We start from the raw sequence: 19,769 nt of genomic DNA, 5'->3' as shown, positions 1-19,769 counted from the left end.
GCCATTGTTGAACTCTAACTGGTGTTATCGTTGTCTGTTTCCAGGTCACCCACTAAGGTAAGCCGTGTTTAAACTAGTAGACTTCATGTAATTAGAGTCTAAATACCGTTATCTGGAGATGGCTGACACACTAATATAATGAATGATTTCATTGTGAAGAGAACATCCTGCAGATGTGATTCATCCTGAATCCATGTGTTTAAAAGCTGCTTACATAACCGTCTTTGTGGCCGTTTATCCCGGTGTTGTTTTTTTTTCTTCTCTGCTGCAGGAAGCGACAGCCAACAACGCTGCTCCCGCTGCAGCTGCAGCGCCGGCCAAGCCTGCGGCGCCGGCCAAACCCGCAGCACCGGCCAAGCCCGCGGCTCCCGGTGCCCCGGGCGGCCCACCGGCCCGTCCCGGGCCGCCTGCCAAACCCCCTCCGCCCTCTGTCACTCCAACAGCACCGGCCCCCCCCACCACCACCATCACCTCCACCAGCAAGTAAGGCCCAATCCCAATACACCCCCTACTTTCTTTCATTAGCCCTACTTTCTTTCACTCGCCCTTCTTTTCTTCACTACCCTTAAAAAAGAAGAGACAGATTTTAGGGGACTTGAAATCTTCCCAGGGGCCTGTCCCAATACTCCCACTACCCCTCGTTTTCATCCCTACCCTAATCAGGAAGCTGAGAGCCAAAAGCTGTTTTAATTTCAGCTGTAGCTCTGTTAATATGCCACTTTATTACGTTTTTTAATATTTTTTCAGGCGTAAAAGTAACCGTTAAGATCCCCAACCTGGGCTCAGTTTATCCAAATAACGACTGTTAAGAAGAGTACAGACGTGATCGCCCTGCGCCGTCGTCCCGGGGGAGAAACCTGCAGCTCTGTTGAGAATTACCGCTGGCTGAAATAAATCATTTAGGAAGATAAATGTTGGTTTAATAGATGAAATCTCACAGTTGTAACTACGCCTGTTAAGAAATTTGCTCCGAAAATGTCGGGATTTCTGCCTGCCGGCTCCGGAGCTGATTTATGGGTCCGTGTTAAATCGATGCAGAGCCTACGGCGTAGGGTACGGCGTACGGCGCCGCGTAATCTACGCCGTAGGTCTGCGTTGGTGTAACGCGGAACCATAAATCAGCCTTTATTCCGGCGAGGTTGCAACAACGGGGAAAACGAGTGATTATGTACATTCACTGAGTGAATATTATGAAAGTAAAATATATATTTCTCGCTGTAATCAAAACACATTTTTATGCAGAAACTAACTCAAAATATTGATTTTATTCACTAAAAAATAAGAAATGTCCGCCATGGTTTTTTTTTTGGATTCAGTCCGCAAATGACGAAGAAAAGCATTCTGGGACATTTTTTTGTCCCTAGGTCAGCTAGTGAGGATCGGAAAACCCTACAACCGTAGGGAAAGATTCATAGCCACTACACTACTTTTCATCACTACCCCTAGGTGGAAAGAGGAATTGGGACACCACTACCCTCACGGGAACGCGCAAAATTTAGGGGTAGGGATGAAAACTAGGGCCAGGGGGAGTATTGGGACAGGCCCTAAGAGTCAACGTTTTCAGGCTGACGTGCATGTGTGTGCAGACCTGACCCGCCTCTGTCTGGTTCCAGTGCTCTGGACGACGGCTTCCTGCTGGACCTTGACCCCATGTCGTCGTCTTCAGCCGGGGGCGCAGCAGCACTCGGAGCCACCACTGGATGGGGAGGTGAGATCTTATTGCTGAAACAACAAAGTAATGCTAATTCAAGAAATTCATTCATGGTTTTTATGTAACCGCCAAAGTCAAAGTCATAACATTTAACGTGCAGCATTCAAAGTTTAATTCCTGTTTTTCATTTAGCACGATTTTTTATTTAGACATTTAACAAGATATATAAAAGAATAAGTTATAGCACGGTTCGGACAGTTTCATGACCCCGATCAGGACCTTCCTGTGTCAGTTTCCACATCCTCCACAGCTGATGACGCATGCAGAGAACACATTATCAATAAACATGACTTGCACATTGTTAGAAGAGTCCCAGCATGTTATAAGATTAGCTTTTGATGGAACAAGATGCCATTTTGCTTACACGTTTTAATAAAAACAATAGAAGTTAAAGAGACTTCTGTTCCATGGGATCGCTGAGTCGTTGAGAGACTAAACCATCGGCTTGTGGGAATTGTAGAAAATCGAGGAGACAATTTCCCATACGAAAGCGTGTGTCGTTTATTCGAAAACCTCAGAACACTGAACTTACAAAATGGAGCTGTCCAGCAGTTAAAACCGCATGGAGCTCAACGTCATGACCACATTTAAAGGGACCACGATGCCTGAACAGTCATAGTTGCATGAAGGACAACAGCCTGCATTTAATAATGAACTGTGTGTAGAACCACACTTAATAAACCAGGTGAATTATGTCCGTAACATTCACTACAGGCTTTGCTTTTGAATTGAATTGTTTGATCTGAGTTGCTGCTCCCTGCTGATTTCAAGTTCAGATATCATCTCTGTGAAAGCATCTTCTGACTTTGACCTCAGTGTGTTTTTCTGTGTGGTTGCAGATCTCTTGGCTGAGGGTGAGTATGGACGTGACTTTCCTGCAGATTTATGGGGAGAAACAACGACAGGAGTTAGCGTTTTCAATGTCCCGCTGGTCTTTCTCAGATTCTCCCCGTGACTCTGAACTCTCAACGCTCCCTTTGACACTGCTCTGTTGCTTCTGCTCTCCTTCTCTCTCCCTCTCGGGGTTGGTGACTGGGTCGTGGCATTTGGATTATTGGCTTATCATAGCAACCCCTGCTGCTGACGGAGCCTCTGAGGCGCTCCTAGAGAACGGAGAGTCTCCCGATGCTCCGGTCGCTCCTGCCCTCCCGCCCGCCGCGCCCGCCGCCGCTGCAGCCGTGCAGGCCCCCACCTCGCTGCCCATCTCTGCTCCCGCCGCCTCCGCAGCCACAGAAATGGACCTTTTCGGAGGTCAGTGTAGGTGGAGGTTAGGAGGTAGAAGAGCATGGCGGTCGCCTGCTTTTGCTTTTTGCCACAAGCCTCATTGTAATATCGTCATTTACCAAAGTCGCCTTGAGTGTAAAGATTGTACGCTGTGGATTTATGAGGTGAAGAATCACCAGATATTTTTCATGTCAGACCCTTATATTAAAATAACTCCACAAAGCAACATGAAAGCTTATTAGAAACCGGAAAAACAGTTAGAAACAGTTGAGGAAGTTAAATGAAGATGACTTTTCTCATCATCCTGAGGTACAGATGGGTTACAGATCGAAGGGAAGACCATCATAACGTTGCCATGCAAACGGCTGGAGCCATGGACTTTATAAAGAGGACCAGATTAACAGTTGTGATGTCAGGTTTTCTGAAGAGCGACTGCTGTGCGGCGTCATATTGGCAGGAGATGACTTAATTTGAGCGTGGTTAATCCAGAAATGGGCAGATAAGCAGAATGATCACGCCTGGAGTACTCTGACCTGCTCAGATACTCTAATTTAGATCATTTAGCTTTGCTTACTAACCCATCATCCTAACTAACATCACCTTATACTTTAAGATCAATCCGTCCATACATCATTTCTGATGTTGCGACTGAAATGAATTAGTTCCTCCCCCGGTTAGCCCAGATAGCAGCCTTAGGTGTGGGTGAGGTTAACCGCTGTCTGCCATGGCTAAACCTCATCCTGGGACCCTACAGGTCGACCCAGAGCTGTCTGCAGACGTCTATTAGTAACTTAAAAACACAACAAAACGTGTTATCTTCGTAATAAGAATCATTATGCACCGTCATCGCTGGAAAAACACAGCCTGGATGATGCATACGTTTGTAGTTTGAGGTAATACTACAACGTCTGGGTATATTTTACATGCATAACATTTCACTTGATCTATCTGCAGACTACATTATGTCAAAATCAGTCTAAAAATAGCAGAATAGTACGTAGCTTCAAAATCCGCCACTGAAACAAACCGGGCCAGCAGACTGATTCCTCTCTCGTAGAGGGAAAGGGTTCAGGTTTGATCTGTCACCTGTCTGGATCTGTTCATCTTTCTTTAAAAAAAAAGAAAAACATATCGTTTACTATGTTTTCTGTCTAAAAATACAAAAATCACATATGTATAATTCTTGGGTTGGAGGTTTTGTTTGGAGTTGTGGTTCATCCCTTTTCAGCGTGTCAGAGGCTTGGTACTATTTTTATATCCTGCTTTGCTGCGATAGCGCTCTAATGTAGTAACGAGATATATAACTTCCACTAATGATTGATCCTGAACGGTAAGAACCAGTAAAAGTATTCTCCCTCTGTATAACACAGTGGTGCGTGAATCTCAGTAACCCTGCTGAAAGTCTCATGTTGTGATGCACATGCTCCGTTTTTGGTTGTCAACATCACTTATGTTCCTCCTTGTTTTCCACTAACAGTTTCATAAATATGTCAAGATGATGAGTAGCCAGGCTACTTTTAATGCTATTCTTGCTCTTTGATAGAAACACCAGTGTCATCTTTTCAATGACTACTAAAAAGAGTTGAAAAGAGTTTCACTGTCAAAGAGAGACCTTGCCTTTCCCTCCCCCGTCACAGAGTGCTTGTGACAAGTAACCTGTGACGCATCATTTCACCAGCCTGCACAGGTGGTGCAGTCACTGAATGCAGCATTATGCAGCCCCCCCGCCCTAAACTTCACCTGACTGATGATGTGAATAAATCAAACACTTCACTAAAGTGGGCTGCATATTTCTTGTATTCTCTGCTTTTTTTCCCTGATGCTGACCTCTTGCTTTTTTTTTCCTGTCCATTCCACCTTTTATTCATCTTCTGTTCCGACCATCCATACGTGTGTTGGCGTGTTTGCCTGGATGTTACGTTCTGTGTTTGCGTTCCCGCTGTTGTCGTCTGCGATACCCTAGATGCGTTTGCACCTTCCCCAGGAGACGGTCCTGCTGCCGCGGCCGCGGGCCCCGCTGCTGATGCCTTTGGCGGATCTGGTGGGTGACAAAATTGCTTCTTCTGTGTATGAAGGTGTGATTGAGAGACTGTGGGAGTTGTTTTTTTATTGTATTAAAGCTGCTTATGCTTTCATTTGAGACAGTAGATCAAACATGTTCCCCCAGAGCTTACTGTCTCATCCCAAACCCCGCTAACGCCCCGGTCATGGACCCTCTACACCTTCATCTCGACTAATCTCCTCCCTATATTTCACCTGTAGTGAATACTATAGTTCAGCTTTTACCTAAAAACCTTTCCACAAATTAATTCCATCTATTTGCATTCAGCTGGACTGAGATGATTACACTAATCATCGCAGTGCCTTTTTTTCAATTTTGATTTGAGTCGCTCTCTTTTGCCTACAGTCGTTTCCATAGGAAGACAGCTGCAACAGCGTGTGTAATCTTATTTATTTATTTATTACTAAACGTCTAGGGAATGCTACCATAACTTTTACCCCGTGGACTAACCACTTAAATATGAGAAACAGTGTCATATTCAAGCTTAACTCACCAACTTTGGCATTAACTTTATGCTGCATCCATGCTTGACCTCCTGAAACATATACAGTATGATCCGCTCTTTCAGCGTGAAAGTTGTCCCCTACAAACCCCAAAGAAAACAATAACCCGGTAATGAGACAAATCCGAACGACTGGTGACTCAAAGTAAAACATGAAATTGTCTTTTTTTTGTGACACATCATGGACTGTGTGTAGAGGATGGATGAAACCATCATGTTTCTTTGCCGTTAAGTCACGCATACATACACATTTGGATTAGGGACGGGGAGGAAAAAGGGCTGGAAATAGACTATTTTTGATTATCAGCCATTAATATTGTATATAGACCTCAAACCTCAATATATTCTCCCTGTCGGTTTGGGAATGTCATTGTTGAGCTCAAAGTGCTGCAGTTCCAAAATGTATTTTTAACCATTTATTTTAAATTAAAGAGCAATGGAAATAAAAAAAAAAGTATCAGCTAAAGTCCCATAATTGCAGGGGATTTCATAAGCATTAAAAATGGACAAAAATAAAAAAGAAACTGAAATTAGAACTGTGTCTGGTTTAAAGCTAACTTCAGGACCAATTTGCATGTTTGTTTTTCGGCCCAAAGTCTCTGGGAGTCTTGGCCCTGGGGGTTGTATTTCAAGGCACTAAAAGACACCATGTGACCACTGGTTTTCATTAGCTCCCCCTGTGTTTGGAGATGACTGTTGTGGTTTCATCAGCAGGATTATTGAAACTTTGACCTCAGGGTTTTTAGGGGTCGCCCCTGTGTTCCCACATTTCCCCACATCCCTTTATCCTGATTGGCTCAGTGTTTATTCTGATGGCTGCATAAAGCAATATTTTTTCCTATTTCAATTTCATGCTTGTTAATTTAAGAATAAATGATAAATAGCTGAGCATTTATTGTGTGTAAATTGCACAATCTCTCTGGATTTCTTCAGGTTCTGAGGAAGCACCCTGCTGAGTGGGAAGTCAACTGAACACAAATGTGGGGACACTGGGTTGTGGGAATATACAGTATCTGCAGGACCATAGACACGTTACTGGATGTTGGCTGTTGCCATGGTTTTGTTAAACCATGTCTGGCCGTTATGGGTTAGGGATGGATCCAGCTGAGAACTGCATGAATAATGCAGACCCGCTGTGTAGCCCCTGTGTAGCCTTTATCACTTATTTTGGCCCATTTTCACATCTGTATTACTTTTTAGGGGACCAGTGTTTAAATATGTACAGGTAATCCACGCAAAATAGATACATTACTCCCAAAGGCAACTTCAGAAGTAACTTTATTTTCCAGACTAGATGGCTGCATTCATACTTCCTATACCGTCCATGATAGTGCCGTATGAAAAACCTTAAAAATGAAAGTACATTTGACCAATAAGATATCAAAACTGAGTGCTACTTTTACGTCTCATGTTTCCACAACAAACAACTTCACCACAGTTCAGGAGCTTTAGTGGCAGTTTAGTGACAGAGAACTGTGCAACAATGATGGGTTATTATTTCCTGCTAGATTTTGTCCTCAGCCTAAATGCCCCCTGTTACTTCAGTTTTAGGACATTGTAACATAGGGGCTGATGTAGATTAGCCAGGTTTTAAAACCACCCCCCAGTGGTTGATCGGGGAACCACACACAGAAGTGTGAGTTGCTGCAGAGTTGCTCCTCGTGTCGTGTTGGATGCAGCACTGAAGTTAATGAGTGACTGTGTGCTTGGTTTACTTTTTAACCCTGTCAGCTTCACAATAATGCTTCTCACAGTGTTTGTTGTCTTAACAAACCCTCAACCTCCCCCCCCTCCCTCTTCTCTAATCATAACTCTCCCCGGCCTGTCAACACCACCCCCTGCTGCTCCTCCCAAAGACCCCTTCGCTACGACGGAGGGGAGCGCGGACATTGCTCCGGGGCTGGACCTGTTTGCTATGAGGCCCGCCGACACGGGGGCCGCCGCCGCCGCCGTCACCCCTCCCACCTCCACCGAGGCGCCGGCCATCATCGCCCCCATCGCCGCCCCTGCCGCCCCCACCCTCTCTTCCACCACCACCACTACTACCACCACCACCACCACCACCACCACCGACACCACCACCACAGAGTCTGCAGCCGCCCCGACTCTAGATATCTTTGGTGGTAAAGTCCTCTTACTCTCATTCCTCCTCTCACTGCATTGCTCTGCATTATGACAATGAAGATGATGATGATGATGAAGGTCTCAGGGAATATGACTGTGTTTGCTCTCGCTGCTGCTGATTAAGACACGGATGATAACTCAAGCAGCCCCCTACATCTCAGACCTGTTTTTTTTTTTTCTGTTTTCCATGATTCCTGTCCTGCAGTTAGAGTTAATCAAGCAGTTTGATCGCCTCTGTGAAATAAGCTGAATAGAAACAAAAATCACAATGAAGGACGGACTTGTTTTTCATTTGGGGACCAAAACCTGCGTAAATTTGATCTTAATTTATCTGTTTTTATAAACAGGGGTGTGTCAACTTGTTTTGATTAGGGACAAAATACTAACAAACTGTATGCCAAAGGAAGAAAACAGCTTCTTCCCCAGCTTGTTACTGGTGTTTAGATACATGTAAGTGAGAATGCGTTATTGACGACTATGCACTGAGGTTAAAAGGGAACGGTGCTTGATCTCAGTATGCACGGAAACAGTTTTCCCCGAGTGCTTTCACCTCCTCTGACAAAGTCACACAGATAAGTGTAAATTCAACAGAAGGTAAGGGACTAAACTATTTTTACTCTTCTATAAATATTGCTCCACAACGTTGATGTGAACTGAGGAAAATCCTCAGAGGACAAACACCACTAACCTTTTTGATAGATTGTGTGACAGATTTTGAAAAATGTGGGTAATTTCATGGCATTTAAATTAGTTCCAAAATTATTTTTAAACATTTGTCACAAGTGCATGAAATGTCTTGATATATCGTTGATGCTGTTACAAACACGTTTGTGCTGATAGTTATTTTATATCCAAGACCACATATCCCTGAGATCTCTGCAGAAACCCTCAGGTCTGCAGGGCCGTATTCAACAGCAGCAGTGGCTCCGTCACATTAGCGGACTCTCGCACGAGTAGAATTACATTTAATTAACCCTTTTTTTGATTTTTCATGAAGCAACATGAAACCAACTGTATCTTATGTTATCCAGTGTTTTTTTTAATCATGACAATACCTGCAAAAATAAGGAGACTTTTTCTTGACTTTAAAGGAGCTTGAGGCAGGATTGAGGCAGGATTCATGAAAAAGATTCGTATACGTTTTAAGTTTTCTAGTAATAATGTCAGATGAAGCGTTCCAAACCAAAAAGAATGAGCCCTCTAGTTTATCTCTCCGTTGCCTTGAACAGGCTGTGTGCTGCAAAATGTGCTGCAATTCTGGACCCGAATTTCCCGCGCTGGGCGGCGGATGTGACGTCACATGACGCTGCATGTGCGTTCTCCCCGTTCTCCCGTGCCGGCTTCACTGTTGGCTGCAGTACCCCCGACGGCCGTCGTGGTGAAGGGTGGCGCTAGAGAGTCTCATTTCTTAAAAGGAGCCTCATGCTCCTTTAAGTATTTGGTTGTTGCATACTCAGGGCCAGCCGCAAGGGGTGTGCGAACCGTGCGACCGCACAGGGCCTCGCGCCCCAAGGGGCCTCGCGCTATGTGCCGTTTTTTTTTGCCGTTCGTTCCATTACAGACCGAAATGTGTACTAGTCTGTGCATATCAATAAATATATGTGCAAAGATGCGCGTGTCTGTTGTTCAATACAACTGATCAGACCAAGCACAGACACAAGCTGCTCTGATCCAGACGGTGGAGTTGGAATAAACTGTCACACAATGTCGAGAGAACGAGACAGATTCAGGAAATTTCCATCAGGGAATGAAAAAAGAAAAAAAAAACTAAAGAAAATGGAAGAGTTTAATGCCTCTCTGAAAGGCTCGTTTGATAAATTTGTTACAAAAATCACCGATCCGACCGGATCTCAAGCAGCCGTGGGGCCCCGGGTCGAGGCAAGAGATGATGATGAGGCAGGGGAAGGTATCCAGTAGTTTGCTAATTGGAGAGTTAAAATTGAGCATATAGACACCCGATCCGACCCGAAAAACCCAAAAAATTTCGCACAGGGCCTCGCAAATCTCCCAGGCGGCTCTGTGCATACTAACATACTAATCTCAAATTAGCCAGTCAAATATCAACATGCTAATGTTTAGTTACGCCACTGACCTGCAGTAAAGCTTTACTTACTGTAGTTGCTGAAGAGCAGAAGAGTCTTATTCCCTTTTCACACTGGATTAAAGTAACATGGGGACCTGCAGTAATTTGTAGTGTGTTTCTTTAAGTGGACGTCAGGGGTAATTTTATGGGCCTTGGAGCCTCCTGGGCCACCCCACCATCAGACTTTCACCAGGTTGAAACGAGTCGTTGCCTTTGGAGAGATATTTCAGTGTGGCATTAAATACTGCTGGGTGGGGTCGGTGCTGACTCACTGCTAATATTTTAGGAGACAGGAGAGGTTCAGCCCTCTCAAAGTCTCATCCTCACCATCGCTGTGTACAGACAAACACACCAAACGGACACGTCGGCCGTCTCGGCCCTTCTGCGTCGTTGTTCTGGTTCTACGTGTTGTTTTTCTGTAATATCGCTACAAAACTGTTTAAAAACAGTTGTCAGATCTCTCTCAAAACTGCGAGTGATGATTTAGTCACGGCCAAAGGCCAGTGGATCCTACCGGGCTCCTACATCCCACTAATGAAGCCTTCCCATATGTGCTATAACGTACAGTAATATGTCAAATGTGCACCACAAATTGCCCATCATGCTTCAGCATTCACAGGGGAGATGACATCATTTAATCCTGCGCGAATGCTCAGCTCAATAAATTTGGGAATTCAATGGGATTTGAAAGCAAAAAAAAGTGGAGGTTTCTCATCAGAACTATGAAAATATGTCCTCATGCTGAAATTGAGCACTATTCCCTTTTAACTTGTCACTCCTTTTGCATTGCACTGAATAAATACACAGCTACGTACCCATTTATTAATAAAATGATCTGCTCTCTCTGCTATCTATCCCTCATATCTCTTCTTAACTCATCTGGATGCACTGGACTTGAAATCTGAATGTACATGTGATTGTGTGTCCCTGTTCGTAGATATGTTTGATTCTATGCCTGAGCAAAGCCCTACCACAGAACCCAAAGCTGCTACCACTCCTAGCGTAGACCTTTTTGGTGCAGGTACAGGAGCTGATATCCATTTGTGTGTGTGTGGAACCTCTTCATCCTCTGGTTTCCATGTGTCCACTCCTCTGTCTACAGTTTTTTTCACCCACGTCTTGGTTTGTCCCCCATAGTGGTATGAAAACTGTGCATGCAACCCACTCGTCAAGTACTGTACCGTGTTGTGGCTGCTTTCTTTCTATGCTTTTATTTTATACCTGCCACGCTAATGCTTTTCTTTGCTTCCCAACCTCTATGGTTTTCCTCTTTCTTGTGCTCTGCCTCTTTTCTTGCGTTGGTAAATAAGACCTTCCTGCTGTTTCACGCGGGCCCTCTCCTTTGCCCGAGCCGGCTCCGGGTGGAGACATCGTGACAGGTGAGTTGAGCTGCTGCATCGTAACTGCATCGTAACTGCATCACTGTTTCCCTTCCTTCCTTTATGAAGAGTGCAGCCAGACAAGTCTTTTGGGGTGTTTTTTATGCATACTGGTGTCTGCGTACACAGACCATATGGTGCACGCTTCAAGGATGTGGATACAAAGTCCTGATGCAGGGGTGCTTGCTTCCTTCTCCTGCTTGCTCTGTGCATGTGTGCTTCAAAAAGCAGAAAAAATAACACTGAGAGAGAGTTCTCATTTTGGAAGTTGCTGACTGATGATGATGAAGTAAGTCAGATTTATTTATTTCTATGTTTGTCTCTGCTGTCCAGATACGTTTTCATCTCCTGCTCCTGATCCTGCTCCCACTCCCGCTCCTGCTGCTGCTCCGGTTCCTGCCCCAGAAATCTCGTCTCCACCGAAGGCGGAGCAAGAGCCAGTCATTGACCTGTTGGGTACTGTATATTGCTTACTGTTCTAGGTATCCATCAGGCCCATTGTGCAGGGGGAACACCTTTAAAACCTATTGAGTCAGCTCTTACGTTCTGAAGTTGTGTTTATGCAGCACTCTAACAACATATTTGCAAGCCTGCATGTTTTAATTTACTGAAATGGACCCAATCTACCCTGCTCACATGCAGCTATCTATAACCAATCCTCAATTATCATCTGGATAATCTGGTTTCACCAGAGCTCACTTAAGCGTTGCTGACAAACTGACAGGACGTTGGATTCGTGATTCAGCATTGGGTCCTTATATGTTTAGTTTAGTTTAGTTTATTTAGCACATAACATAAAGAAATAAAATTACACAAATAAGTGCAGTTAAAAGAAACTGTGCAGGAAGGAGCGAGCAAGCCAGTAGGCTTATGAGGAGCCCCCACCTAATAACAATTAACAAAATAGTTATGAGGATACAAAATCATAAAAATAAAAATAAATAATATATCATAAAAAATGCATGTAGAACATGAATGAAAATAAAAGGAAAAAAAGAAAATAAAAAAAAATTACTGTAGACATGATCATGAAAATATGAGTATTATGCTGAACAAATGGCAACACAGAATATGAAGTGCAAAAGAACATTAACAGTGGGAAAAGCAAGAGCTTTCTTGACTACATTGTTGAATTAAATGCTCTCTTGAGCGACTTTTGAACATGGATAGGGACCTACAATTGTTTGCAATATGGTACCAACTATTCCAGACTTTGACACCTCTAAATCTAAACAAAAATGGTCTTCTAGATTCCAGAGATTTCGGCGGATATAGGGCGAGGGCCTGCCGTGTTGAGTAGGAATGAAATGTTTGTGAGTTTGTGGCAAAGTATGACCTAAAGTGCTCAGGAACATTTCCTTCTGAGGAAAATATTTTGTAAAGAAAAATGCATATTTGGTAACTGTTGATGTCATAAATAGTAAGGTTCTGTAGATTTTTAAATAAAGGAGCAACTCAAAGTCAAAGAATTGTGCTGCAGCATTGCAAAGTCATTGCAGATGGCCGGCACATATTAAGTAAGCATCTGAAGCCCTAAGGGCTACAGGTGATGAGAGAGAGAGGCTGGCTGAGGTCAGTGTGAGGAGGGAATCCTGAAGCAGAAATCAGCAAAGTGAACAGGAGGGGCACACAAAAGATACACACCGTACAGCAGGGAGCTACTTTCTCATTATTAAAGGTTCTTTTACTCACCTTCAACCCAGAACATCTCTGCAACCTGCGGTGTTAATTACAGACGGTGAAAGAGGAACTGGACAAGTCCCATGGGCAGGTACCCCTAGGTTTAAAGATGGGTGCTCTTGAAGCCTCTTCTTTCACGTGCAGAAATGAGGATCTCTGCTGGGACCAGCCTCCGCTCACGCGGTTACGTCCGTGCTGACACCGGTCATGGGCTGAGTGACTGTGGGTCCCAGCTACTTCCTGTTTGAGCTGTCCCATCTCTCATTTCAGACGTTGTTGGTTAGTGGTCTGGTTAGTCAATGGGGAAGGGTCCAGAAATGAACCGAGGGGAAAGTCGCGTGACTGGAGAACCCAGCTGCTGCGAGAGGTAGAAGACGGTGAGCTGGCAGCAGGCCAGCTACCGCCCTCCGGTTAGCCCTGGCCTGCAGTGTTAAAAGGGGAATGGAAATAGCAGCTTCAGGAACCCACTTGATCAGGGGTCCAATTCCAGTCATGCACTGTTGCTGTCCTGCATGTTTTAGACATTTCCCTCCTCCAGAAAACCTGATTCACATTTATGCATCATCCTTATCAGGGTGTGTTGAAGCAGGGAAACATGTTAAACATGTAGGTCAGTGGCCATCGATGACTGCAACTGGACACCCCAGCTCCAGGTCAACCATAGACCAGTGACACAGTCTCTTAGTGCAGCTAAAGGCACAACAAGCCACCTTAAAGGGGAGGGGACCTATTATGGCATCTAATACAGTACCTATTTTAAACGGGCCTTGAATGTCTTAAAAACAAGCTTTTGATTGTTTTTGCTAAATAAATTAGAAATTCAGCCTCTGAGCCATGTCTTTATCATCCCATTCTCTAACCTCATTCTCTATGAAGGATTCTGAGTGGGCGGGGCTATGATAATGAGGCTCTGTGCTGATTGGCTGCCTGAATAACGCGATACACCGCTACGGAAAAATGGCGGAAGCTCCGGCCGGTGGAGTTAGTTGTGGGCGTGCTTTCACGCATCGGAGGCCAACCTATGTAAATTGCGCCCATCGTTACGTAACGACGGGAGCAGAATCTGAACGGCTCGTAGATCCACATCAGACTGGACGGCTCATCCAGGCGGCTGTACAGACACTGCAGAATCTGGTTGCTTTCCTCCTTCTCTGAGTTGGCAGGCTGAGGGGAGACCACTTTATATATGTTAAAGCAAGAAAAAACCTGTTTTTCATAATAGGTTAAATTACAATAAGACTGATTGTTCTCTCCTCAGCACTGCCGGCCCCACGTGGTCAGTCAAGGAACAACATCTAGGTTGTGGTTGTTATCAAACTAAACAACTCAGTGCCAATCAATTTGTTCTTTCTCTTTTCTTTTCCATCCATGTTCTAAAGAAAACCACTTAACTTAATGACTGAGAACCTACAATGTTTTCTTACTCTATCAGTCCATTTTCAAGTAATCAAATGTGTTTTGTGTGTGGATATGTTGTGTGTTTTGTTGGTTAGATATGATTCAAGTGAGCAACCAGGGACACGAGTCACTATCAGATCCTGATAGTGGATCGGATCACTAGGCTGATCACTAGGCTACCTATCCAGTTAGTCGTATAACTTAAAGGAGCATGAGGCAGGATTGAGGCAGGATTTATGAAAAAAATTTGTATACGTTTTAAGTTTTCTAGTAATAATGTCAGATGAAGCGTTCCAAACCAAAAAGAATGAGCCCTCTAGCGTATCTCTCCGTTGCCTTGAACAGGCTGTGTGCTGCAAAATGTGCTGCAATTCCGGGCCGGAATTTCCCGCGCTGTCCTGCGGATGTGACGTCACATGACGCTGCATGTGCGTTCTCCCCGTTCTCCCGTGCCGGCTTCACTGTTGGCTGCAGTACCCCCAACGGCCGTCGTGGTGAAGGGTGGCGCTAGAGAGTCTCATTTCTTAAAAGGAGCCTCATGCTCAGGGAAATAGCTTTAAAACTCAACAAGTCTTGTAATCTGAACAGCCCGGTGATCAGCTAAGAACCCTGTAAACTGCAGCAGCTTCAGTCGTGCTGTGTGATGTTGTTTACTCCCCGCCTGTCCCTTCAGGAATAGATGGCTATGGATGTCTAAAATCACTTTAATTTACCCAACATGGATTTCCATAACCGCAACCACTCTACCCATCATTATTAAAAAATAAATAAATAAACAGATGTAGAGGTTTTGAATTAATTTTCACAAGGCGAGCCTCTTAGTCATGGAGCCGGCTGTGTCTGATGGATTTCTGGAAGGTCATTGTCCGTGATTTCCCAGAGGAGCAGTGGCCTCACAACTTTCAGATGACTCTTTCAACTTGTGATGGGTTATGCCGGGCGTTGATCAGCCACATCAGGCCCGAGGGAGCCGGTCCTGAATAGAAAGAGGAATCAAATGTGACTGTTTGTGGATCGTCACGTAGATGGTTCCTTATATGCATTTTATTTGACAAACAGACTGAAGCCTAACTGAAGGAGAACAGCAGGTATGTTAATACACTGTGGGCCCAATTTACTAAGATCCTAAATAAAGAGTACTAAATTGCGTGTGCACTGAAAAAGTTTGCGCGTGCTGTTGTTGTGTGTTTTGCGGGTGATCAACTAAGATTGCGTGCGCAATTGATAACAGGTGCAAACAGCAGTATTTAAATGAGGTGTTGCGTCTTACGGTTTGCGAGCCCAAAATGAAATTTGACGAGTTGGAGTTATAGAGATATTAGTGGAAGAGGCAAATTGTTGTGCCGTATTCAGCACCCCTGCCGTGAAAAGCACCCCCTCGTATATTCAATGATAAGTAGACCAAGAAAAAAAACAACACACTGACACTTCAATATATTTATATATACACACTCACACAAACACATACTTATGAGTTTATATTATATATATTTACAAATATTATGGAAGACAACACGGTAAGCAGGCTATTAATTAATGACATCAATAACCATTTACCTGATTTTTGTTATCTGTGACTGTGATTGTGGAAAAGTATGACTATTGTGGAATCCATGAGCGCATTTAAACATGAATCATTAACACAAAACTGGACGCTAAACAGAACGTGACACGGAATGAGAATATTATTTTTGTCATTGTGTGTACGTTGTCATTTGTAGTAAATTAAACATGAGCATTTAGTCCTTTTTGACATTTACTTGTGAATAAGAGATCTGTGGGTAATATATGTCGACGAGGGGGTGCTTTTCACGGCAGGGGTGCTGAATACGGCACAACACCTGCCGCGGTATGACACGCTAGAGCCAACTGCAGAACAGGCGCACAATAAGAAACACTTTTTTCTCACGTGACACGTGATTTATTTATTATCGCAAATAAAAAAATGAATGTGCTTCCTGTGGCAACCTTTTGCTGAATAATACTCGTTTTAACATTCAAATAAAATATTTCTCCTTTTGCATGTGGAGAATCCTCACCACAAGTTGAGCCACCCCCACCCCAGTCCTCAAATCAGGCACCAACAAGCATCCCTGCGTAATGCTGGGCAGATTAGCACCTTCCTTTCGAACGTATTAAATACAGACGCAATCACAATCCCCGCAAAAACTTTCAGGCTTGGTAAATCTCATTGCGCGTGGTAAATGGACATATTTGCATTTTCCCCTCCCAGTATTTAGCGATTTCTGGCGGGTACGCCCCATATTGATTATTCATCAGGGCAAAAGTACTAAATGAATAGCGTGTGCTATTTTGCTCATTTGAGAGGCGCAGTCGTCTTTGCACGCTGTTAGTAGATCAGCTGGCACTTTGGTTTGCGGGTGATGTCAAGTTTGCACACGTTTTTACACACGCAAACCTTTAGTAAATCAGGCCCTGTGTGTTTTCCTGCAGGATCAAGTGCTTATTTTGAAGTCAATTCATTCATTTTCACTTGTGTTAAAAGGCTTGTCATTACATGACCGTCTGAACTTAAAGCAGTTGTGTAAGTCAGAGTTTCTGCTCTTCACTTTATCTACCCGCCAACAACTGTTGTTGTAGTTTTTGTTTTGTAAAGATAATCTTTTCTCCCACCCCCACCGTGTCTCTTAGTGGTCCAGGCCTGACTCTCACCCCTTTCTGCCCTTCATGCTGCCTCGTGGATAACGGGATGTCCCTGCAGACTCCTTCGGTGGTCCCGTGGAGGAGATGCAGAGCTCTGCTCCTGCCGGGCCGGCAGACGACCTGCTGGGAGGTGGGACTTTCAGGGTTATATTCAAGAGTTTTATGTAAATGATGGTCAAGTATGAGCGACTAGGTGGACTATGTATGTACAGTATATACCCTAAAAAACCTTTCAGGTTTCACATTGATGAAGAATTTATGCACAAAGTATTGAATTTCTGTGTGATGGAATTTCCTGCGGGATTAATAAAGTACCTACTCATCCATCATCTTTGCAAGTGTGATTGAAATAACAGAGTGTTTCAAGTCTCATTAGGAAATATGCTCCCAACATGACCTTCTGTGGATCCTTTAGCCGTGTTTCTCATTTTATTTATTGATGATCTGTTGATTAATTTGATTAAAAGTGTAACACGGGAATTAAGGAACCACAAGAATGTTTATTTTTCAGTATTTTTCATGCAAAAGTTTTTCTGGGGTGAAAGTTTGGATAATGCAGGTGGTGCATCGCTCTCAGAAATCCACATTGGATATTTTTTTTATTTTTTTTATTGAATAATAATAATAAAAAATTAAAAAGAGGATAACAATAATAATAATAATAATACTAATGAAAATTAAGTATGGTACAAAGGTGCAACATAGCATTAGGGGATTTATGAATAAAAAGAAAAAGATACATTTACCATAAATAAGAGCAGCAAAACAATAAAATAAAATAATTTATAATTTAGAAAAGCAGAAGACAGGCAATATCCTGCCTTATTTTCTTGGCATAATTGCTTTTTATCTTTTTAAGCGATAGAAAAAAATAATTTGAAATCATTAATAAAACCAGGGAAGGAAGGCTTATAGAGTTCCGCCATTTAGCACAATGGATATGATATTTACTCAACAGAATAATAATGTTAATAATGTCTGATGCACACAAAGCTGGGTGATCCATATACAAAATTATATGATAAAGTTCAAATTGTGGTACATCATTAATTTAAAAAGTCAAATTTTTTTACGTCACACCAAAAACATTGTGTGATGGGGCATAAAGACAGATGTTCTAGGGTTTCATTTTCATCAGTACAAAAAGATCACTGATCCACCTCAAAACCAAATCTCTTTTTTAGAAGTCCCGCCACAGGATACATTTTGTTTATAACTTTAAAGTGTGTTTCTTTAACTTTAGGTAAAATATGCCATTTTATATATTTTGAGTATGCTTTATTTACTGTATTCGAAGTAATATGTTTTCCCAGACCAAATGACCCTTCTGCCATAATTATGAATCAATCGATTTCAGACAACTAACTACTAATACATTTATTATTGCATTTTTTTATCAATCCGATGACATTATCCTATCAATAAATTTGGTAGTAGCCTACTGGTGATAAATTATTGTACATCATACTTTTTTGTCACTTTGTCTTTATTGGATTTTCAGGTTATTACAACTGCACATTTTTACCAAATTACAAAGATTATCTGTATATTCACTGTGCAACAAACAAACAAACAAACAAAAATAAAAAGTAGAGAAACATGAACATAAACTTGTGGGTTAGCACATTAATAATATATCCAAAAAAAGAAAAGAGAAAGGAGAAAAAAAGGTCTGCATCCTTATGCTTTCTCTAGATAAAATGTCCACTTTTGCCATCTCTTCTCAAATACATCATAACATTTTTAATCAAGTGAATCAGAGGCAATGGGATCAGTTTACATAGTTTGTTATATTCTCTTTGAGAACAGTTTAGAGAATATTTACGTTTATCCACATCAGGTTGCAGTTGGCCTTGTAAGGTGACACGGGCTGTTTATGCATAAATGAGAATAAAATCAGTGCACATATTCAGTGTCTTTGCCCCCCGGCTTAAAAAAATCAACAGATATTTTAAGATATTGTATTCTTTTGGAGTCTCTGATTTGCCTTCATGTCACCAGCGGTGATATTGACTGTGTTTCACCGTCACACGTGATCCTACAGTTTCCCTCCTGTCTCTGTCCTGCAGGACTGATGTCCCCCACTCTTGCTCCCACCGCGGCCCCGGCTCTGGCCCCAGCCCTGGCTCCAGCTCCAGCCTCCGCCCCGGTGCAGAACGACCTACTGGAGTCGGGTTTTGATGCTCTGGGTTCACTTTCCTCCCCGACCCCGCCGGTGCTGGCTGCAGCTGCAGCAGCGCCGCTGATTCCTGCTGCAGCGGAGCCTGCTTCCGCCACGCCGGCTCCCTCTGGTGGCTTCAGCGCCTCAAGTAAGTGCTTTATTGTCATCACTTATTCCACTCACTGTCACGCCTTATGATAAGCAGAAGTGAGGAACTATCTTGATTACAGATTAACTGGTCTTCTGGTTTTATTTGGTCTGCTTTTTTAAAACGGAGCTACCTTTTCCTGCTGACTTCTGCATGACCGAGGCACCGACATGCGCTGCTGTCACCGGCTTCCTGACGTGAAACTGTCATTTCTGCTGACTGCTTTCCTCCCCAGCACTGCAGCTGCTATTACTACGATTCTGTCTGACTCGCCTTGCACTTCACAAATGCTCTGCTTTCTTCACCTCCTACTCACCTCCCCCTCTACATGAGTAAAACTTTCTTTCTCTCTCTATCTCTTCCTCTCTCTCTCTCTCTTTCTGTCTCTCTCCACCCTGCTGGGTCATTGCTTGCTTCTTCTAATCTGTCATTGGTGAGTTCAACCCCGCAGTGCATCGCAGCATGTGCAGTTTGGACACTTCTCCCCCCTTTTGCATTTTGATAAATTACCCGTGTGCGTCTCCTGCATGAGACAAGACCTTGTTGCTTTTTGAACAGTAACCACTTGCCATCAAGGACTACAGCATTGATATGAAATGTTTATCCAAGTGGATCAATAAGCAGCATTGAACT

At 43.3% G+C, this 19,769-nt stretch overlaps 1 protein-coding gene across 1 annotated transcript in view; it reads left to right on the top strand.

The window, feature by feature from the left end:
- The window catches only part of snap91a (synaptosome associated protein 91a), a 74,175-nt gene that overhangs the window by 48,179 nt on the left and 6,227 nt on the right, over positions 1-19,769 (top strand). Inside the window, exons 11-22 of the mRNA XM_061716179.1 lie at positions 45-57; positions 272-483; positions 1,614-1,708; positions 2,551-2,565; positions 2,780-2,962; positions 4,899-4,976; positions 7,356-7,622; positions 10,644-10,727; positions 11,017-11,085; positions 11,419-11,541; positions 16,886-16,957; positions 18,897-19,136. Coding sequence (XP_061572163.1) covers positions 45-57; positions 272-483; positions 1,614-1,708; positions 2,551-2,565; positions 2,780-2,962; positions 4,899-4,976; positions 7,356-7,622; positions 10,644-10,727; positions 11,017-11,085; positions 11,419-11,541; positions 16,886-16,957; positions 18,897-19,136 — 1,451 coding nt within the window. The remainder of the gene's footprint in view (positions 1-44; positions 58-271; positions 484-1,613; positions 1,709-2,550; positions 2,566-2,779; positions 2,963-4,898; positions 4,977-7,355; positions 7,623-10,643; positions 10,728-11,016; positions 11,086-11,418; positions 11,542-16,885; positions 16,958-18,896; positions 19,137-19,769) is intronic.

This window comes from Cololabis saira, chromosome 3 (genome assembly GCF_033807715.1).
Source record: "Cololabis saira isolate AMF1-May2022 chromosome 3, fColSai1.1, whole genome shotgun sequence".
Taxonomy (NCBI): Eukaryota; Metazoa; Chordata; class Actinopteri; order Beloniformes; family Belonidae; genus Cololabis; species Cololabis saira.
Note: the sequence above shows the minus strand (reverse complement) of the source record. Positions and strands in the feature narration are given on the sequence as shown.